The following is an 18921-nucleotide window of genomic DNA, read 5'->3' as shown; positions in this document are numbered from 1 at the left end:
CCCAGACGTTCATAGTTTAAAATGTAATATAAAGAAATCCATTTATGTTCAAAAAGCAATGCAAATTCATTAAAGAACATTCATTAATTCATCACAGAATGAATGTCGTGATCGATATATCGCGTAATGCACAAAGGAAGCAGTCCAAACGTAAGAAAAATAACTTTATTAACAATGAAAGACATTAATTAGTAGCTCAAGCATATAATTGTAAAATTGTTTATATGTATATATAAAACCAGATGATTCGGATTTCCAGATGTCAGTTTGTAACAAATATGTAAAAAAGCTCTTTATTTCATCACCGCTTCACATTATGAATTTTTTACAGCAGTATAGATTATACTTTAATAAAGTGAATGTTTCAATATACAGGAGGTTTAATACCATAATTTAACCACTTTTTACAGCTATGACTGAAATATAAAGCTACCATGGTATAAGTTACAAAGAACATCATGCAACAACTCGCTTTATGAGAAAATAGTAGTTTTCAGATAAAAAAGCACACTTACAAGTAAATATTTGTACTAAATGTTAAAAAGTCTCACAATAAACCCCACTTTCTCTGGAAGCATTTAGATAACAAAAATAAATAAAATACAAAATATCAGATCTACTACAAAGTAATCACATACAAGGAAATATGTCTGAACACTTTAACAAGATGAGTGTTTTCTAACATTTAGGATCACAAATTACTCATTTTTTTCGACGCTAAATCTATTTTAGCTCAGATCATCAAATTTCTCTAATTGTGTGACATGAACATCAGACAGTTTCTTCAAGCGGATTTACCTATTCTACATGTCAAAGGAAACTTTCATGTTTTGCGTGTGTACTATTTTCAGAGTACATCTAGCAAGGGCAAATGAATTGCATTTTACTCTAATAATGCTTGTCATGACTAAAAGCAATAAAGTAGTTGATAGCACTCATTAAAGGGTGGTGTGTATTTGGTGTATTTAATTATGGCAAAGCACACTAGGGCTATCTGCCTAAGGGAAGGGATGCCTTCGTGGAGGACTTTCTAATGGGAAATTGGCTCGTATACACGTTACACATGGGGAAAACCACGAAAACACCCATGCAGCCAGCCCGTTCGCGGGATTCGAACCTCGGACCGAACTACCAGTGTTCAGCGACTTTACCGCTCGGCCGCTGGTGGGCACTCATTAAAGGGAGAATCCTAAACTGATATAATCAGGAGTTAAATGCGATATAATAAGCATTATAACGACACACATATATATACATAATCGGTTACCAAAGCCCTCTTATTTAGGGCTTCGATATACTCAAACTAAAAGATTTATAAAAAAATTGACAAGTACAGGAGCCGGGCTCCAACGCTATTTGAGCTCTGTTAGTGAGCTACATAGTAATGGCATTATACTGCAGATTTAATTATAATATCAAAATAAATTTGACACTTATTTTGTTTTAAAGCAATTTATTTAAAGTGCTGATTTTTGAAAATTTTCAAGAGGGGGGGACCAAGAAACTGTCTGAATTAAATGTAGATATTAATATACATATTTTCATTGTAAAAATAAAAATGGAAAACTAAGTAATATATGACAGACACAGTTTTTTTTTTTTTTTTTTAAATTTTATTTATTAGAAAAGAATTTCCTTTACGTAAAAGTGAAAAACACATACGCTGCCAATAAAAAAAAAAAAAAAAAAAAAAAAAAAAAAGCTTTTACTAGGCCAATTGACGAAATTCAAATTGCGTTTTTCATGTCGCGAAAGCGCCGATGCAGAATATATATTAGATTTACACATAGCGTTGTCCTAATACAGGTATTTTGACACAAAAATCAGACTTCTTCTGAAATTACTTTCTATATTTCGATTCTACGACTCAAATTATGCCTACATGTTAAATTTTACAAAATTTAGTGTGAAATTTAAGGAGAACTTCAAAAATTTATCTTTGTGCATTTTTTTTTTTCCGTTTACGTCACTTTGCGACCTTCTTAATATATGGCAACCTATTTTCCTTTCCCTTTTTACATTGTGCATGAGAGGGAAAAGTCACATTGTTCTACTTTCAAATAATTTTAACAAAGTGTGAATAAATGTTAAACCACATTTGACGTTATTATCCCTTCCAACAAATATGGCAAATTTCAAAACGCGCCATTATATAAATTCACGTATATCTTTGGAAATTTTGAATAAAAAAACTCTAATTCGTTGCAGCTATCTACTTTCAGATGATGGTAAGAATTTTATAGATTATAATTTAAAATTTTTTTCGAAAAATTTATAAAAATTATTGAAATACAAATTAAAAAAATAAATCATAAAAAATGGGCGAATTTTATTTGGAATGAACCTAAATTTCGAAATCAGAAAGGAAGACTCAAATAAGTATAATAAAAAAAAAAGAGAGGTTAATAAATATATACCAGATTCAATTAACATTGAGGAGCTAAAATTTTGAGAGCTAATTTTTTAAAAAATTACTTGCGAAATTTTTACGACAATTGGTATGTTATTTCAGAAAAAGTCCGATTTTGTGTCAAAATACCTATGTTAGCACAATGCTATAAATAAATCTGGGGGGGGGGGAAATAGGATTAATTTTTTGGATTATTAAATATTTTTTCATGGTTTTAGATACTTACACATAATTTACATACGCTCTCTGAATTTAAATGATATTGCAAATTAGTTCGCAGCAATAATTAATCTTTTATTTGTATACAATTAAATTTTCATAATTTAAAATTTAAATTAGCTTTAAATCAGCTTTATACGAATGAGAGAATATTTGTTAAATATAAATCTAATACATGTCCTAAGTCGCGTTTTTGAAACATAAAAAATGCAAGTTGAATTTCGTCAATCGGCTCAGTAGAATGGGAGGATAAAACTCCCCCCCCCGCAGTGCACCTATTTTAAGTGAATGCAAATTTTCAAAGATCAATTAATATACAACAACAACAACAACTGTGAGCAAAAATTATTGTTAGACAGACATAAATAAAAACAAAGGCTAAATTTGGGTGCATTATAATATTTAAATCCTACATGCTAACTGCTTTTGACAAGCCCCCTTCCCCATGAAAAAAGATTAACAGCATTAATAACAATACTAGCTACTTTAGTACTACCAGTTGTACGTACACTAATCTTTTAATACTTCACGTACAGATCATCTTTATATTTAACAACAATATGCATTTGATTTTATACATGAAACAGGAGCATTTTAATATATTAATAAACACAATATGAATTATATAAACAGTCATCATCACAGCTTAATGGTTATATTACTAATGCTAAATTATTATAAACCAGATAACCTTAACAGGGAATGGTTCTTTAAATATAGCTACCATATACACATCACAAAAAGCAACCAGTTTGTATTTAAAATGTGTACAGAAAGCTACAAGTGATTATTTAAATAACACTACTTATTATTATATTATTATGTAACAAGTTTTTCCCGCAGCACTTGTTTCAGAAGCAATGTTTTTAAATTAAATTTATGATACCTCATTTCAAAAACAGAAGTGGCAACATGTTTTTAATCTCTTCAATGTACATAAATTCTATGCATTTTTCTTTCTTTTAAAAAGATTGATCTTATTTGAATAGTTACTTATATATGTTTTTACTTCACTAGTATAATAAATTTAATATTCAGATTAAATTGATTTTATTCATTCATTTCAATCTACTGTTTTTCCTTTAAGTTTTTTATATTTATTTTAATCTTTAGATTACTTATTTTTGCATTATTTTACTAAATTAATTTAATAGATTAAATGGGTATATAGAAAGATTTAAATAAGGAATGGAAAGGACACATCAAGATATTAATCGAAATGATTTTCTTGGACCCAAACTTACATCACATGGCCTTTTCAAAATTCAAGCATAGTATTTATTCATTGAAGATTTAATTTTTTTTTTCTCATTCACACGAAGTTTATTCATTTTTTAATCTTTTGAAACCTCTTACTCTCTTGCTTCCTAAATGAGGTACATTTCTTTTATTTTTCTTAATATTTTCCCCCTAGAAGATTGTTTTTCTAAATGAAAAATTAAACCTAATACTTAAAGATACATGTTTGTAGAGTATAAAAAGAAGCAAAGTTGGCTGCATTTGAACTAAGGTGGAGTACCTTCTATTATTCATGATTTAGAACTACTTATATAGACACAATAAATAATTAAAGGGAGTGTAAATTCACAAAAATTCAAGGAGATCTTGGAAACGCATTTCTTTCTACAGTTAATGAATGGTTTCCTCAAAGGGTGGCAATTTTTTCAGAAGATAATGCCTCTTTTCAGTACAATCAGGATACCAAAAAATTATTTCATTTCCAAAGGCTCTAAGTGGCCTGCAAATTGCCTGATATAAGATCTGTTGAAGGAATATGGAACACTTTCAATAATAAAATCCATGAACAATTAACACACATGGCTTAATTAATTCAAAGAGCCCACAGAATATGGATAATATGAATATATGACAAAGATGTACAGCAGCACTGCAAAGTCTTTATAGATGGAATGCCCAAAAGAATCTGTGAATTATAAAAAACTATAGGGCATACTAAATACTGAAATGAAGTAATATTGCTTGGAATTAATACTGGATATTCATTATAAAGCCTTTTGTTTCAAAATATTAATTTTAATCACTCTTAATCATAGCAATGTATATTGTAGCAACATATTTTTCAGAAATCCATCATAATTTACATAAGGCTGCACATTCTTCAGAAGTATGATTTAATTTTTTTTTAGTATAATGGCGGACACTTGTCTATTCGACAATGACCACTTCTAAGGCCAGAAGTGGTGGCCATTTTATTGTGGAGGCACCCAATAGGTGGCCACCATTGCCTCTTATGATGGGATGCACAGTTACAACCATGCCTTCTCTGGCATTCAAACCAAGACCATTTTTGGTGCCGCACTCAGCTCCTCTGACCACTTTACCATCTGGGCAGCAGTATGATTTAACACTAGGAAGACTGAAACTTAGTATATACCTATATTGCCCAAAAAAAGCAGTCAAAATAACTGCATTCTGAAAGAATAACTAATGTGTAAAGAAATTTGTTTAAAGTTAATTTTTAATATTTTTTATATTATTTACAGTTATTAGTAAATATTAACAATAAAAAAATTACTTCACTTGGAAAAAAAATAATTTATGTATTATTATTTGTACATTTTTTGCAATTGAAAGTGGAAATCTTTTTACGTGTATATCTTCCGCAAACGTACTTTTGACATTTTTCACATATATTATTTGTTTTGTTGTTGTGGCAAAGTCGTACTTGACAAATTTTGCGTTTGTTAGCATGGGTTGCATTTGATGATGTTGCAGTTGATCTCTGTGGGTCTTTTTTATGTTCTGATGACTTTTTCTGTCTTGCAGCTCTGTATTCGGTGGAAAGCTGTTCTGCTATTGAAACAAGAACTCTTTTCGTTGTATTTGTATTTCTGTCATTTCTTTGTAAATGATCCAAGCATTTACAGCAGCCAAACCTAAAATATAGAAAAATATTTGGAGGGGCCATCTACGAGAACTAGCTTTTACTGTATATTTTCTAGCCATTTGATCTGTCATATCAACTCCAAATTTTGTGCTGTTATAAAATTACATAGATTCTGGTAACTTTTTTTACTACTTTTATCAATTTTCACAAATTTATGCTAAGAACGGCTACACTTTTATTTGGTTTGCTTTTATATATTGTAAGAACACAATTCTCTGATTTATATATATCAGAGTGAAAAAACGAGGCATGTTACTCTTCGTTTGTTTGGCTGACTTGGGTAGTTCTCTTTTGTTTCCTCTAATAGTAAAAATTAGAGTTGTTTTTTTTTTTTGTAATAGTAAATTTTGTTGCGAGTTACTATTTACTCTAATAGTAAATTTTGTTGCGAGTGACATGCTAGTGGAAAAGTTATCAGTCATGATATTTCTTCCTCAGCTTGTATATGGTTTGACAAGTTTCAGAACATTCACTGAGATTCGAATCACATGTACTACTTTAGCTTATTGAGAAACTGCAACTTATCACGTATACACCCAAATCGACAATTTATCATGTACTTGTATGTTATCATGTGATGGTAACTGAAAAAAATGGAAACTGTTATTTCAATACAGAGCTGAACTGGTCATATAAGAAATTTACTCAATTCAATAATAAGAATCATTTGATTATTTAAAATTTCAAGCAGTAAAAATGACTGCTTTGGGCCAATATAGGTATAAAACATATATATACCGGAAATGAAAGAAGGGGGTTAAGTACCATTACTAATAAACGCATTTATATGTCAGTCACAAAATTCTAAGAGATTGTGTCATTATATACTTAATTGTTTTTCTAATTGAAATTAAAAAGCAGCAGCCAAAATGACTTCCTTGGGCAATCTAGTGTTAGTAATTCATTGCTTTAGGAAAACTGCAAATAAACTTTTTAATGTACAAATATATGGACTAGCAGTTTATCTTACAAATTGTGTGACATATATTTTTCCAATTTAAAGACTGAACAAATTTATTCCAGTTCTTAGCAAAACACAAAAATTATTTTTAAGCATTGTGTTTAAATTATATGCTTATGCTAATCTAGATAATCAAAATATGCCATCATAATAGGATTTCCTTATGTTTCAGGTTTAAAAAAATATCAAAGCACTAGGATCATACAAGACCTGAAATATGTATCTCTCTTTGCCGAGTTAGTGTCTCAGAAATGCATCAAAGCATAGATTGATTAAGATTCTGAAAGACAGGAAGACATGTTGTTTCTCACTGAATATAATTAATTTCAGATTTGGTACAATGTTGGATATCTCGTTCGACAAATCTGATATTCTTATGCATGCTGTACGAGTTCCAGCTATTTGGATGTCACAGCAATAAATGGAAGAGCTCCATTACACTATTCTCAAACTAAGGATAGTACAGTACAAAGTCTTTAATCCGGACCTCAAAGCTACAAACTTCCTGCGCATGCGCATATTTGTTATGAATGTGCATAATACATTTACGCATGCATGCACGTTTAATGTATAATGAACGGTATACACTAGGCTAAAATTATCTAATTATCTATTTTAGTTAATGCTGCAGATTGCATTGTTCCTTAATCTTCTAATTGGATCCGGCTTTTTATTTTTTGCAGACCGTTAGAGCAATTTTATAAAAAGTAAGCTTGAACTTTCGATTATGTCAAAAGGAGTTTCCAATTCTGGAGCTGCCAAAGGATCTACAAAGAGAAAGCATGTTTCGATGTCCATCAAACAAAAAGTTGAATTGCTGCAAAAAATGGATAAAGGCATGAAGAAAGTGACAGAGAGGTTAAGTGAAAATGAAAAAAATTTGATTGACAAGTTAAAGTTATTTGGTATTCTCGGCACAGCAATTACAGGACTTGAGCAACGGAACTTTGTAACTGAACAAGAAATTATGTCTGTTTATAGAATTAAAGAGAAAGTATTAGCACATAAAACGAAGCAACTTAAACAACTTACATTGAAAGAAACGTTTAATAAAGTAAAGAAATAAATATTAAGTTTTTTTTCTTTTTTGTAAATTTTGATACCCTGTAGATCATAATTGCTTTTTATTTCATAAATTACGGTTTCATATTTTTAATTTTATAATTTCGCTCATTTCCAACTTATTTAAGACTTTTATATTCAAGGTCTATCTTTATCTTCAATGATACAGCACTCCCGATGCCAAATTTCCAATTTTTGAATCAAAACATGATAATGTAATTCAATTAAAATGTTGAAATCATCAGTGGATTTTCTATGTGAAACTAACCTGTACTCATGTTACACATGGGAAGAACCTCTAAAAACTATTATATATAGTCAGTCCATTTGCCCGAGTGAAACCACAGCACCAGTATTTAGTAGTTATTGTCACTCAACTACTGGTGGGGCTCTATCTGCGAATTTTCGATATTGTTGACAGTGAAGTAGCTTTCTTCTTTTGAAGCATATCTCAATTTTGGAAACAGGAAAAAAATGCATGAGGATCAGGTCAAGAGAGTAAGATGAGCTTAGGAAGCATGATTTTGCATATTTTGGCACAAAACTCATTAGTCAACAATTCTCTAAGAAAGATCTTTAACATTTCAAGAAGATACTGTCAGTATGATTTTCAAATTTCATTTTCATTGTTGTACATTTGCATCTCGCACATCGGAATAATTCAAAGAAATTATTGCTTAGATAAATATTGGAAAAATTTGGAAAAGAAATAACAAACTCGGACATATAAACTCAAAATTCTTCATTTGATGAGTTTTACCCTACATTCAGGAAATGAAGTGACCACAAACACTATAAAGAATAGATTTTAAAAAGTTGGATTTTCAATACAATATGAAACTGAATGCAAATTGTCAACAATTATTAAGAGCTGTTGAAAATGTAAATTGTTATTTTGTAGAGCAGCCAATTTTCATATTATGCATGACTCAATACAATATTCTCATTTGTGGGTGTTTCTTCTGGCTTAAAGATGGGAGCAACATTTATACCTAATTGTTAATTAGAAGATGAAGCATTTAATGTTTCCCTGAAATATAACAGAAGAATACCGAGCGCAAAATTTTGAAACAGTATATTTTAACCAGATTTCTTTAATTAAGATTTCTTTTTTCAAAAAACACTAATGAATCAATTTTTAAAACTTTTAAAACTGGACTTTGTATATCAATATTATTGATTATTTCACCTTAGTGACATATTCACATTGAGATGAGTATCTAAATTTTTTTCACTTCAATATATGCTTATAAGCCAGTATTAGTTCCTCCAGATTAAAAAAAAAAAAAATAAGGCTGTCTCCTGAGTAATTATTGAATCTAGATTTGAGTGCATATAAAAATTAACATTGATGAACAAAACAATCAAGATCTTTTGCAGACTTATAACATTTTTTATACCCTAAAACTACTCTAGAATTTGCAGCCATCAAAATTATATAAACGCTAGCTTAGAATACAAAATTTGAAAATAAGCTGGCTGATGCCATTTATGCACATGCACAACAGAAAATACATTTGAAAGAATAACTTCGCAAAAATTTAAACACATAAATTAAAACTTAATAATTAAATATGTAATAACAAATTGCTCTATGCATCTATACATAAATCCTTCATGTTACAAACAGACAGATTAAATAAGTACATTTAAGAAGTAAACACAGATATGAATATTACTAAGAACTGCACACTGAATTTTAGCAAACTTTTCGAAATAACATTTCTTCATTTACCAGTTTGATAATAAAATAAAATATCCCATGTTTGATGATGAAAGTATACTTTCAGAAGTACATAATACTTGCAAAATATTTCTAAAAGCCTGAGCTTTAAACCATGATATAAAATAAGAGCAGCCTGTGATATATAGACCTATGAGAAAAATAATACTACACACATGCATTAAACACTAGAATCGCTATTTTTAGCAAAGGATAAACATGAATGTACACCAAAATTTTATGTTATCCATGTTACTTAAAATAAAATAACAATTAAAATTGAGGAAAAGGTATTCAGTAATCTTCTGTAGAAATTGGCCAAAATTTAGCTTACACACCTGTGTTTAAAAGAAAAGTTACTTCTAACAGAACACACACTTGGATTTAAACCAAAATTAAAGCACTCTCTCTGAAAATTTTATTTTCCTTTTTAAAAACGAATATTCATATATGAGAAAAATAAAAATTAAAAGGGATAAAGCCACCATTCTCTCCACAAACACAACTACAGGCAGATAATTTTAGAGGTTTTGAAATAAAAAAACAAAAGCAATCACAACTGAAATATTACAGAGGTATTTACCATTTATTTGTGCCAAAGGAAGTGCCATTCACAAGAGTACCAGTTTTATCTCCTCATAAAATAATCTTCAACTGAATTTTTTTTTTACCTCAAATTCACTTTAGATGATTGCTGAATGCATCTTCTTTCTCAGTGCAGCAATGCAGAAGACTATTAAGTAGATAAGTTGCAGCTAAGTGGTAAAACTTTAAACTATTAGTTATTTTGTATAATTGCATGCCTGTTAAGAATATGCACATTTTTCTGTCAAACAATTTATGCTATAAATAATAAGATGGAAATCTGATATGATATAAAAAGAACTAAGTAGAAACTTAAATTAGCACAAGCCAATGTGTTGTGTCAGTGACTTTCTTGTAAGTGTTGGAAGAGCTTTAAGCACACTGGAACTAAGAAACCAAATGTTATAACACAGATACAAAAGATACTTGTTTTTAAATATAAGGTAAGTTAGCTCCTTATTATGGTCACAAGAAGAAATTTTTTGTTTTGAGAAACTGCCATTGCGGCCCTCAGAAAGCAGATAATTTTATAAAATTACGTACATTCTAAATATTTGTTCTGTATATAAATGTCTGATTATTGCTTCACACTACTTTCAATAGAATTCATGTACACTGTTAGATTTCCGTAAATAAATCCTTCATTCAGACTAAACATTTCATACTTAAGAATACAGTAAAGTCTCTAGATGAGACTTCAATTTGTACTAACAGGTTAGAATTCTAGATTGAACTTCAATTTGAAGTTTCCAATATGTAGGGTGTTCCAACAAAAGGACCAGATTTAATATGCCCAACGATATACTTTATATTAAGAAAATGGAAAATTGTTTAACGTATGTACTGTAAGTAAATGTTCCAATTTAAGAATGAAAAATAATGTATGGCATATGTCCTCTAATGCTTGCTCTGCAGCACCACGCTCTCTCAATGAAATTTGTAATCACATTTTCACATATCTGATTATCCTGATGGCTAATGACACAATAAATTTCTTCTTTATTTTTATTTATTATTATTATTTTTTGTTATTTCTTTTAAGTTTAGATTCTCTGGGACTTGCAATAACATTACCATGCAAAACAGCAATGTTTTCAAGAGACTGGCTAGATTGAGAGTGTAGCGATTTATGTCGGCTGTCAAACCTGTGTCCTCAAATTTCTTTATCAATCTTGAACTATTGTTTTATAAGGTGCACGTTCATGTCCAAAGCCTGCACGATACTTTCTAACAGTCTGTGCATAATGCTCGCAGTTCTTGCAATGAATTTTCACAATCAAAACTCACTGTTGCTTTGTGTGGAGTTCCCTGTTAACTAAGTTAAAAATGAAACTGTGAAATGAACTGACAGGAACAATATGCCACAGTTACTAGGTCAGATCAAACATGACATTTTTAAACTGGAACATTTACCTGTTGTTATTATGCAAAATATTTTCTGTTTCCTAAGCATATTCTTTTGGACATATTATATTTGGCACTTTTAGTGGGATACCATATATATAACAAAAATAAGTGATAGGAGCTCAAGGACAGCTATTACTCAGAATTCGAGGAAAAATTTTCTAAGATAAAATTTTTAATTGAAACTAAGGTGTATAATTTGCTTATGAATTTTTCCTAAGTATCTGGTTATAATGAAAGTTTTGTGCCAAAAAAAGTTTTTAATAAAGATAAAAAAACACGAAAGCAGTATCTTTAAGTGCACATAGTAATCACCACCCAAATCTATGATTTTCTGCCAAAGTTTTGGTAGTTTTCAAAGATTTCAGCCCAGAAACTTGGTGGCAGCGAGTCCAAAAACAGATCAATCTCATTATGAATGTCCTGTGCAGAATGGAAGACAGCACCAACAATATGTAGCTGCAAGTGTGAAAAAAGATAGAAGTCTAAAGGAGCAATGTCGGGCTATATGGTGGATGTGGTAAAAAATCCCATTGGAGTCCCATACAGAGGTCCAGCCAGTGAATGCAGACACACATGGTCTTGCTTTATCTCGATGGAACATCACCTTTTTGTGCCAGAACTCAGTTTGATGTTTTTCCTTGATAGCAGCATCAACACAGACTAGCATCTCATTGTACACCTTACTGTTGAGGGTTTTACCTTTTGCCAGGTACTCTTTGTGGATAATACCAGCCAGACACAAAGCATGAACTCCTTGTTAGTTAAACTGTGCTTTGCGACGCTGCCGGTGGGCTAACCGGGTGCAGACCAACATCCTTTTTTTTAGCCTGTGTTGTAGAAGTAAATCCAGTTTTCATTAAAAGTGACAATCAGGTCCAGAATTTTGTCCTTGAGTCGATATTTGAACAGCCCGAACATGTTTGTCCTTATCTGCTTGAGTCAGCTCATGCTGCACCCAGTGATTCAACTTGTACATCAAGTTAATGCAATGCATAGCGTGACTAACAGTCATGACACTAACATCTAACTCCTTAGCAAGCTCTCGACTGCAAGCAAGTTCTTGTTCTGTTGCAGCTCAAGTTCTGCAACAGAACTGGAAGTAAATGATGGTTCTAATCTGGTAGTGTGATAGTCCCATTTCAGACACTTTGTGTTTAATAATAATGATATTTTTTTACAAATTTCACAACACGGTATTCTAAAGCAAGTCTCTTTCTTTCATATACCAAAAATCATTTGACAAAATATGTTTAAACATGCCAACGTGAATGGCCTTTGCAAACGATATTTGTGGTGGTGGGAAACATTTGTTAAAACCCGATATTTTTTAGTGTTTCAACCTCAAAAGTTCTTGAGTTTTATACACTGGTTCCTGCTGCATATGATATAAATGAAAGTGTTCTTTCTGAAGAGAATTTCCTGTATAATATTTGAAATCTTGCATGAAAGTGTAGTTTATTATTAGTACCAAACCAAATGTGTAGCTTTCAATTGAATAAAATCAAATTTTCACAGCTAGTTTTAATTTGCTTAATAAGAATAGCATCAAAACAAGAAAACAACAGTGGTACTGCTAAGACAGACATATATACAGACATAACAAATTCAGGACATTAATGGATATTTAAAAAAATTTAACAGCCTGTGATTTAGAATTTCAGGTTTATGGATTATCAAACTATTATCAATCACTACATTATCACTTAAAACATAAAATTTAAATAAATGAAGAAACCAGGTTTGTAACATTCCACAACAATGTCTGTAATGATGAAGCATAACCAGTGAATCAGTGACTGGAATTTCTTGCCAATCATCAGAATGTTTCCATACAAAATGAATACCCCCATAACGCACTCTATCAGGTTTTGCAACATACTTAGACCTGTACCAATGTTTCCATGGAGTTTTCTGTCTCTTATTATGATATAAAATGTGAAAAGGTGATGATAATGACTTTTCAAATTGAAATTCCTGACAAAATAATACCATAGGAATAGTATAGCTTCCAGCATTTTGATGCTGATTATCTAAGTATTCTAATAAATGTTTTATATTTGGATGGATTTTTGGTACGATATATTCATCTAAATCAACTATAAGGGCATGGCTGAATTTATGTTTGCTACGAGATATACAGTCCTGGGTAAAAACAATTTGGCCATATTCATGAATTAAATCATTATTAAGAGGTATGTCCCATGGCAAAATCTCAATACTCATATTAAAAACCATTAAAAATTTGAAAAGCATCTGCATTGAATGGGTTGTGTTATGGTGGTATAGTATAAAATGATCAATACCCATAGTAGAATGGTATGCTAAAAATTCAATCAAGTGCAAAATAGAGTAGCTGTCATAAATTGGTCTTACACATACATTTAAAGCTAAGTTAACAGTTAAGTTTCTTATATGTTCTACTGGAATCCATGCTAAAATTGACGATTCAAATAGAGTAGCATATTCAGGCCATGAGAAAACATCATGTATTTCTTTAAGAGAACAATAAAAAAAGGCAGCAGAGCATGGTTTAAAATGATCCTCTGGTAATTTCTCAGAAACAGCAAATCCAGTCTTTACAATACGAGATTCAGTTTTAAAACCACATTTTAAATTGGATGCAGAAGAATCTGTATTACTTCTATTAGATAAAGTAATTCCAATATATTTTACACAATATGAAGCAGGTAATGGTAAATCTGAGGGACATTTTTCAATAAATGCAGAATAGACAAAGATCTCTTTTGCTACTTCTTGCCATTTTTTCTTCTTCATAAAATCCTCTTCATCTGAGCGTGTATCTTTCAAAAATGTTGTCAAGAAAGCTTTAATTTCAGAAATCAGTTCAATATCAGTTTTGTTACTATAGTTCTGCACAGGACAAAACACAGGATCAGGAAAAATTTGCGATTTCAAATATAGAAAAACAATCAAACTTATTAGTAAGTAAATAAAAAGGGATACTATGCATTTAAGATGCCGACATCTTTTCCAAATTCTTGGAAGTGCCTGGAAAAAAAAAGTATGTTGAAGAAACTTGAGAAGAATAAAAAATAACAGAAATCATTTATTATATAATTTGCAATCCCTGATATGCATATTAAATAATAAGCCTTTAAGTGTAGTGTGCATAATTAATAAAAAACATAAAATATTAACCAACAAGATAAAACAATTGGAGTAGTTTCATGTATAATTGAATTCTTAGAGGAAGATAAAGCCTACATGGGTATTTTCATGGTTTTCCTATGCAATGAGGTAATTTTCCTTTGGAAATCTTTCATGAAGATATCCTTCCAAAACTATAGATCTAGAGTGCTTTGTGATAATTGATTACAAATTAGAAAATTAATGATTACTTAAATCTTAAAAAAATTGTTTCATTAAAACAATAAAATGCCAATTTTGAAATGCTTTCTAGCTGAGTCTCCAATTACAAGTATAATGAGATTTTTGCATAAATATATATATTTTAAAAAAATATTCATTTTAATTTTTATAATGATGTAGGATATAACAGGCATTCTGAAGGGGCAGGTATAGATCAAATTTAATTATCTAAATCTTAATTTTATGCAATTGAGTCTGTAGATAATTATCTGTAGCAGGGTGATTAAGTGCATTTTTCTTGCACAGGATAACTTGCATTCATTTACATTATTATAGCCATCTCAAGCAGGAAGATATTGGCATATGTCACTTCTTTAGAGATGTCAGAAAGGACATTTTCAGTGGAAAAATATTATATTTTAACACATTAAGGTGAGTCATTATACAACATAATATTTAAAAAAGGAAAGAAGCAATGCATGTTTGTTTTCTATATCACACTAAAATCTGGGAGCAAAATAGGATTTTCAGAACATTTTTTCAATTCTTTTTGTCACAAGAGAGAAAATATCAATACAATACTTACGAGTGAGAGAACACAGTTTTAAAACATACAGAGGGTGTTTACACATTTTTGTAATGATTTTGATTTTCTACATGTATTAATTTTAAAACATAAACATGACTAGCATCAAATTAGAATAAGGTTTAATTATCGTCTGCAGTATTAAAAACATTCTTTTCTTTAAAATGTCGCTAAAAAATAAACAATGGATCGAAGGCTATATTTTTATACTGTTTATACTCTTATTCAATTATTTAAGACTAGAAAAAAAGGCAAAAAATGCATACCCAACAAAGGTACGTACAGCTCTTATTAAATCTTAAGTCACATCTCATGTTTTAAAGGCAAATCCAGCCTCACAAAGAGATACTGCAAAATCTTTAAATATCTCTATAAGAACTGTGAACAAAATTATAAAATCTGATTAAAAGCTAATCAAAACAGCAACAAAAAACATGATGTTCATCACCTAATGCTGAAACATATTTCTCAGCATAAGACTATTTGCAGACTGCTGTATGAGAATTTTTTGGCAAGTGAAAAATGGAAATATATAGTTATAGCTGATGAATATACTTATCTGACTACAATAGAAAAAGACCGATTTACTACCTAAAAAGAGGAGAAAGAGACTTAATATGTTGGTTCAGAGAAAACAAGGACAAGACAAAAAAAAAAAAAAAAAAAAAAAGGTTATATTTCTAAAGGTTTTATGGCTATTACTGGGTTCTCTTAAAACAGAAAACTTAAAGTAGAAGAGAATGTCAAAATTTATTTGGATTACTATCAGAAATATGTTTTAACATTTATTTTCACAGAAGAAATAAGTGCAATGGCAAATTCCTTATAAAAATATGACTTATCAAACTGAAAGAGAAATGCACTAATATAAAATTCAAAACTAACTTTCGAAGGTGAAGAGTCCCTTTCCTTCAGAACAAATATTAATAATAATAATAATAATAAAAAGGGGGAGGAAGGGGGAATAAATAAAAAAACAAAGTTTTTGCTCCTGAAGAAACAAGAACAATCTATGATCGTCTTTGAAATCAACTGATATTCAGAAACTACACCAAACAAGTTTGTGCTTTTTGGTTAATTTAAAATTTTATATTGCAATATTTTGCTTCCAATGTGTCTCATCATTACAGTTCAATCATTGTAAGGCACTGAAACATAAAATTTGCACTTCTATACATTAACAGAAAAAACAACAGTTAGAAATCAGTTTTATGTTCTGAACGAACCTAAATTCTCATTACAATGTTTGATTTGACATATAAGATGAAATTTTTAATAAATTGTTAGTTTTCTAATTTATTTGCTTGCTTCGATGATTGTGCCTAGTGGAAAGATAACAAAATAAAGGGAAGATAAACATCCTGAGAGTAAGACTTCTATGATCAAAAAAGAGAAAATTAAAAATTTTTTGTTTTTACTATTCTTCCAATGAAAAGCATCACAAATTTCCTATGAAACACCTAAATAACATGTTAATACCAGGTAGACATTTTAAATTTCATCACGTTCTTCTGGAATTGTAGGTCTATAAACCTTGCCTTTAAATCATTCTAAACCCTCTGAGGTGCTAGGTCTAAAATACCTACCAACTCTGTAGAAGTAAAAAGGTAGATTTTTTTTGAGGAGGGACTTCAGAAAAGAAAAGTGAAGTGAATTTGCAAGAGAAAACTTATGCATTTAAATATTTTGATGCAATTACATGAGAAAAAATAAAAGACAAATGAAATTAATTTTTAAATAATTACAGTAGAATTTTTTTGTTTTATTCTCAAAAGTGTTTCCTAAACTGTGTTTTATATTTATAGCATTTATTATTTTATTTATTTCTAAAAATCAAAATATTCTGAAGTTGCAAAAATGAAAAGTAATGTCACTTAAAATAAGGCAGGAGAAAATGAAAATGTTTTATTTTAAAATTATTGCTTAACTATGTTATTTACAGGAGAAAATGAAAATGTTTTATTTTAAAGTTATTTCTCGAACATAATTTAAAAATATTATCATTATTTCTTTGGTATTTATCAATGTTTATATTAAAAAATCCAAAAATTCTTAAATATCCTAAAACAATTAGTATACAAGCTGAATTTGAAATTGAAAAAATGTTGATAAATCGGCAATAGAAAGCTTTTCTTTATGTAATATTTTACGAACTCTACATTTGCTAAAAAGAAATAATTTTGAAATGTTTCAATTAAGGCAGCGCCTCACAACTAAAACTCAAGTATCCACCATTTATATTTAGTAGTAAAGAATTCAAACGTTAACCAATCAAATACATATTTGTCAGCACATCACCAAGAATATTACTCCAAAATGTTAATTCACACTCAAAGTGAGCCATTTTAAAAAAAAAAAAAGAGGTTTCAGATTTTAAATTACGTTCAAAGGGCCCTACCCTCTCCCTTTTTTTTGTGTGTGTGTTACCTTTATTTATTAAAGATCATGTTCTTTGCACTTAAACCATAAAATTTAGTTCAAGAGCAATATCGCAAAATAATTTTATATTGAGCATATTGTTGTGTTTCACTCTTCTGACACCAGTTGTTACGTTATTTTCTTTGACACCAGTTCGTACGGGGTCCGTGTGGATTTAGAATGAATAATGATGACACTTGATGATGAAGTATTGAAACACGCTTTATTGGCCGATATTAATCAGGACAGCTCCAAAATCTCGTTTACAGTTGTCGAACTGTTATAAACACTCTGACACAATCAGCAACACAGCCTTCAGGTTATCAGGCCATCACGGTAGAGACAGCTTTACTGCAAAGCACCAGAGTACAGCTCCCGACTCTGCTTGGTCGTTCTCGGAACTCCACATACTCTCAAGATACTACAACTCGCGATGCACTCGACGACGCACAGAGCACAGCTCCCGACTCTTCGGTTCATTCGTTCCCGGAGCTCAACATGCTCTCTTGACGATGCACTAAAGCCCTGTTCACATGCAATGCTCCTTCGCACAGCTTCCGTTAGCAAGGGGAGAAAAAGGAGACATGAAAGAGTTTTGCCTTTAGGACTCATTCAGAAGACCACCGTCTTCCTTCTCCTTTACACCTAAGCCTCTGTGAACAATCACGTCTCCAAATTGGCAGATTTCTAATACTGTTTACACATTTTCAACGCTGTTTACTGTTGTTAATTTTGTAATCTGTACTTTCGCAACTGGTACCTGAAATTTCGTAATGGTTCCTGAAAAATATATACTTTTTAATTATTATTATTATTTTATAAGCTGTTATTTAGTTCACTCTTGGTGCTTGTCGCTATGGTTAAAAGATGGTCATGGATTTTTAAACTGCTTCCCAATAAGATATAGAACTCAAACTTTGTACATACACTGCTTGTGGGTGTGGTGCCACGCTTTTGATTTTTAGAGGATTAGGGTTTTATCAAATTTAAAGTTGAAACGACTTTCTGCAAATATTAACAAATAAACTGAGAATCTCAGAATATTATAGTTTGCACCATAACATGCTGTGGAGAAAAAAAAAAAGGAAATTTTTAGCATAATTTTTTAAAAAATATTTTGGGAGAATTTTTGAAAATCGTTCATATTTTTTAGATTTTTTTATGCTCATTAATTTTAAAATTTCATATCTAAAAATATATCGGTTACAAACTTCGGACATTTTCACAGCTTATAAAACAAACTTTTCGCATTTAAAAAAATTGGAATAATTGGATGATTTTTTTACTTTTTTAAAAGATATGCAATGAAGCA

The 18921-nt window shown here is 30.2% G+C and overlaps 1 protein-coding gene across 2 annotated transcripts in view; it reads right to left on the bottom strand.

The window, feature by feature from the left end:
* Positions 1–151: 151 nt before the first annotated feature.
* The window catches only part of LOC118193402 (uncharacterized), a 56824-nt gene continuing 38054 nt past the window's right edge, over positions 152–18921 (bottom strand). Inside the window, exons 2-3 of one of the 2 annotated variants that reach the window (XM_085809183.1) lie at positions 14240–14284; positions 152–14076 (exon numbers count right to left, since the gene is read on the bottom strand). In XM_085809183.1, the coding sequence (XP_085665309.1) occupies positions 12881–14076; positions 14240–14246 (1203 nt within the window). In that variant the 5' untranslated portion in view covers positions 14247–14284 and the 3' untranslated portion in view covers positions 152–12880. Of the gene's footprint in view, positions 14285–18921 lie in introns of both variants that reach the window. The other variant, XM_085809182.1, reaches the window with a different exon arrangement.

Source organism: Stegodyphus dumicola, chromosome X2 (assembly GCF_044657685.1).
Source record: "Stegodyphus dumicola isolate Sdum_Otavi_A_Nest chromosome X2, ASM4465768v1".
In the NCBI taxonomy this organism is placed as follows: domain Eukaryota; kingdom Metazoa; phylum Arthropoda; class Arachnida; order Araneae; family Eresidae; genus Stegodyphus; species Stegodyphus dumicola.
This window is presented reverse-complemented; position numbering and strand designations above follow the sequence as displayed.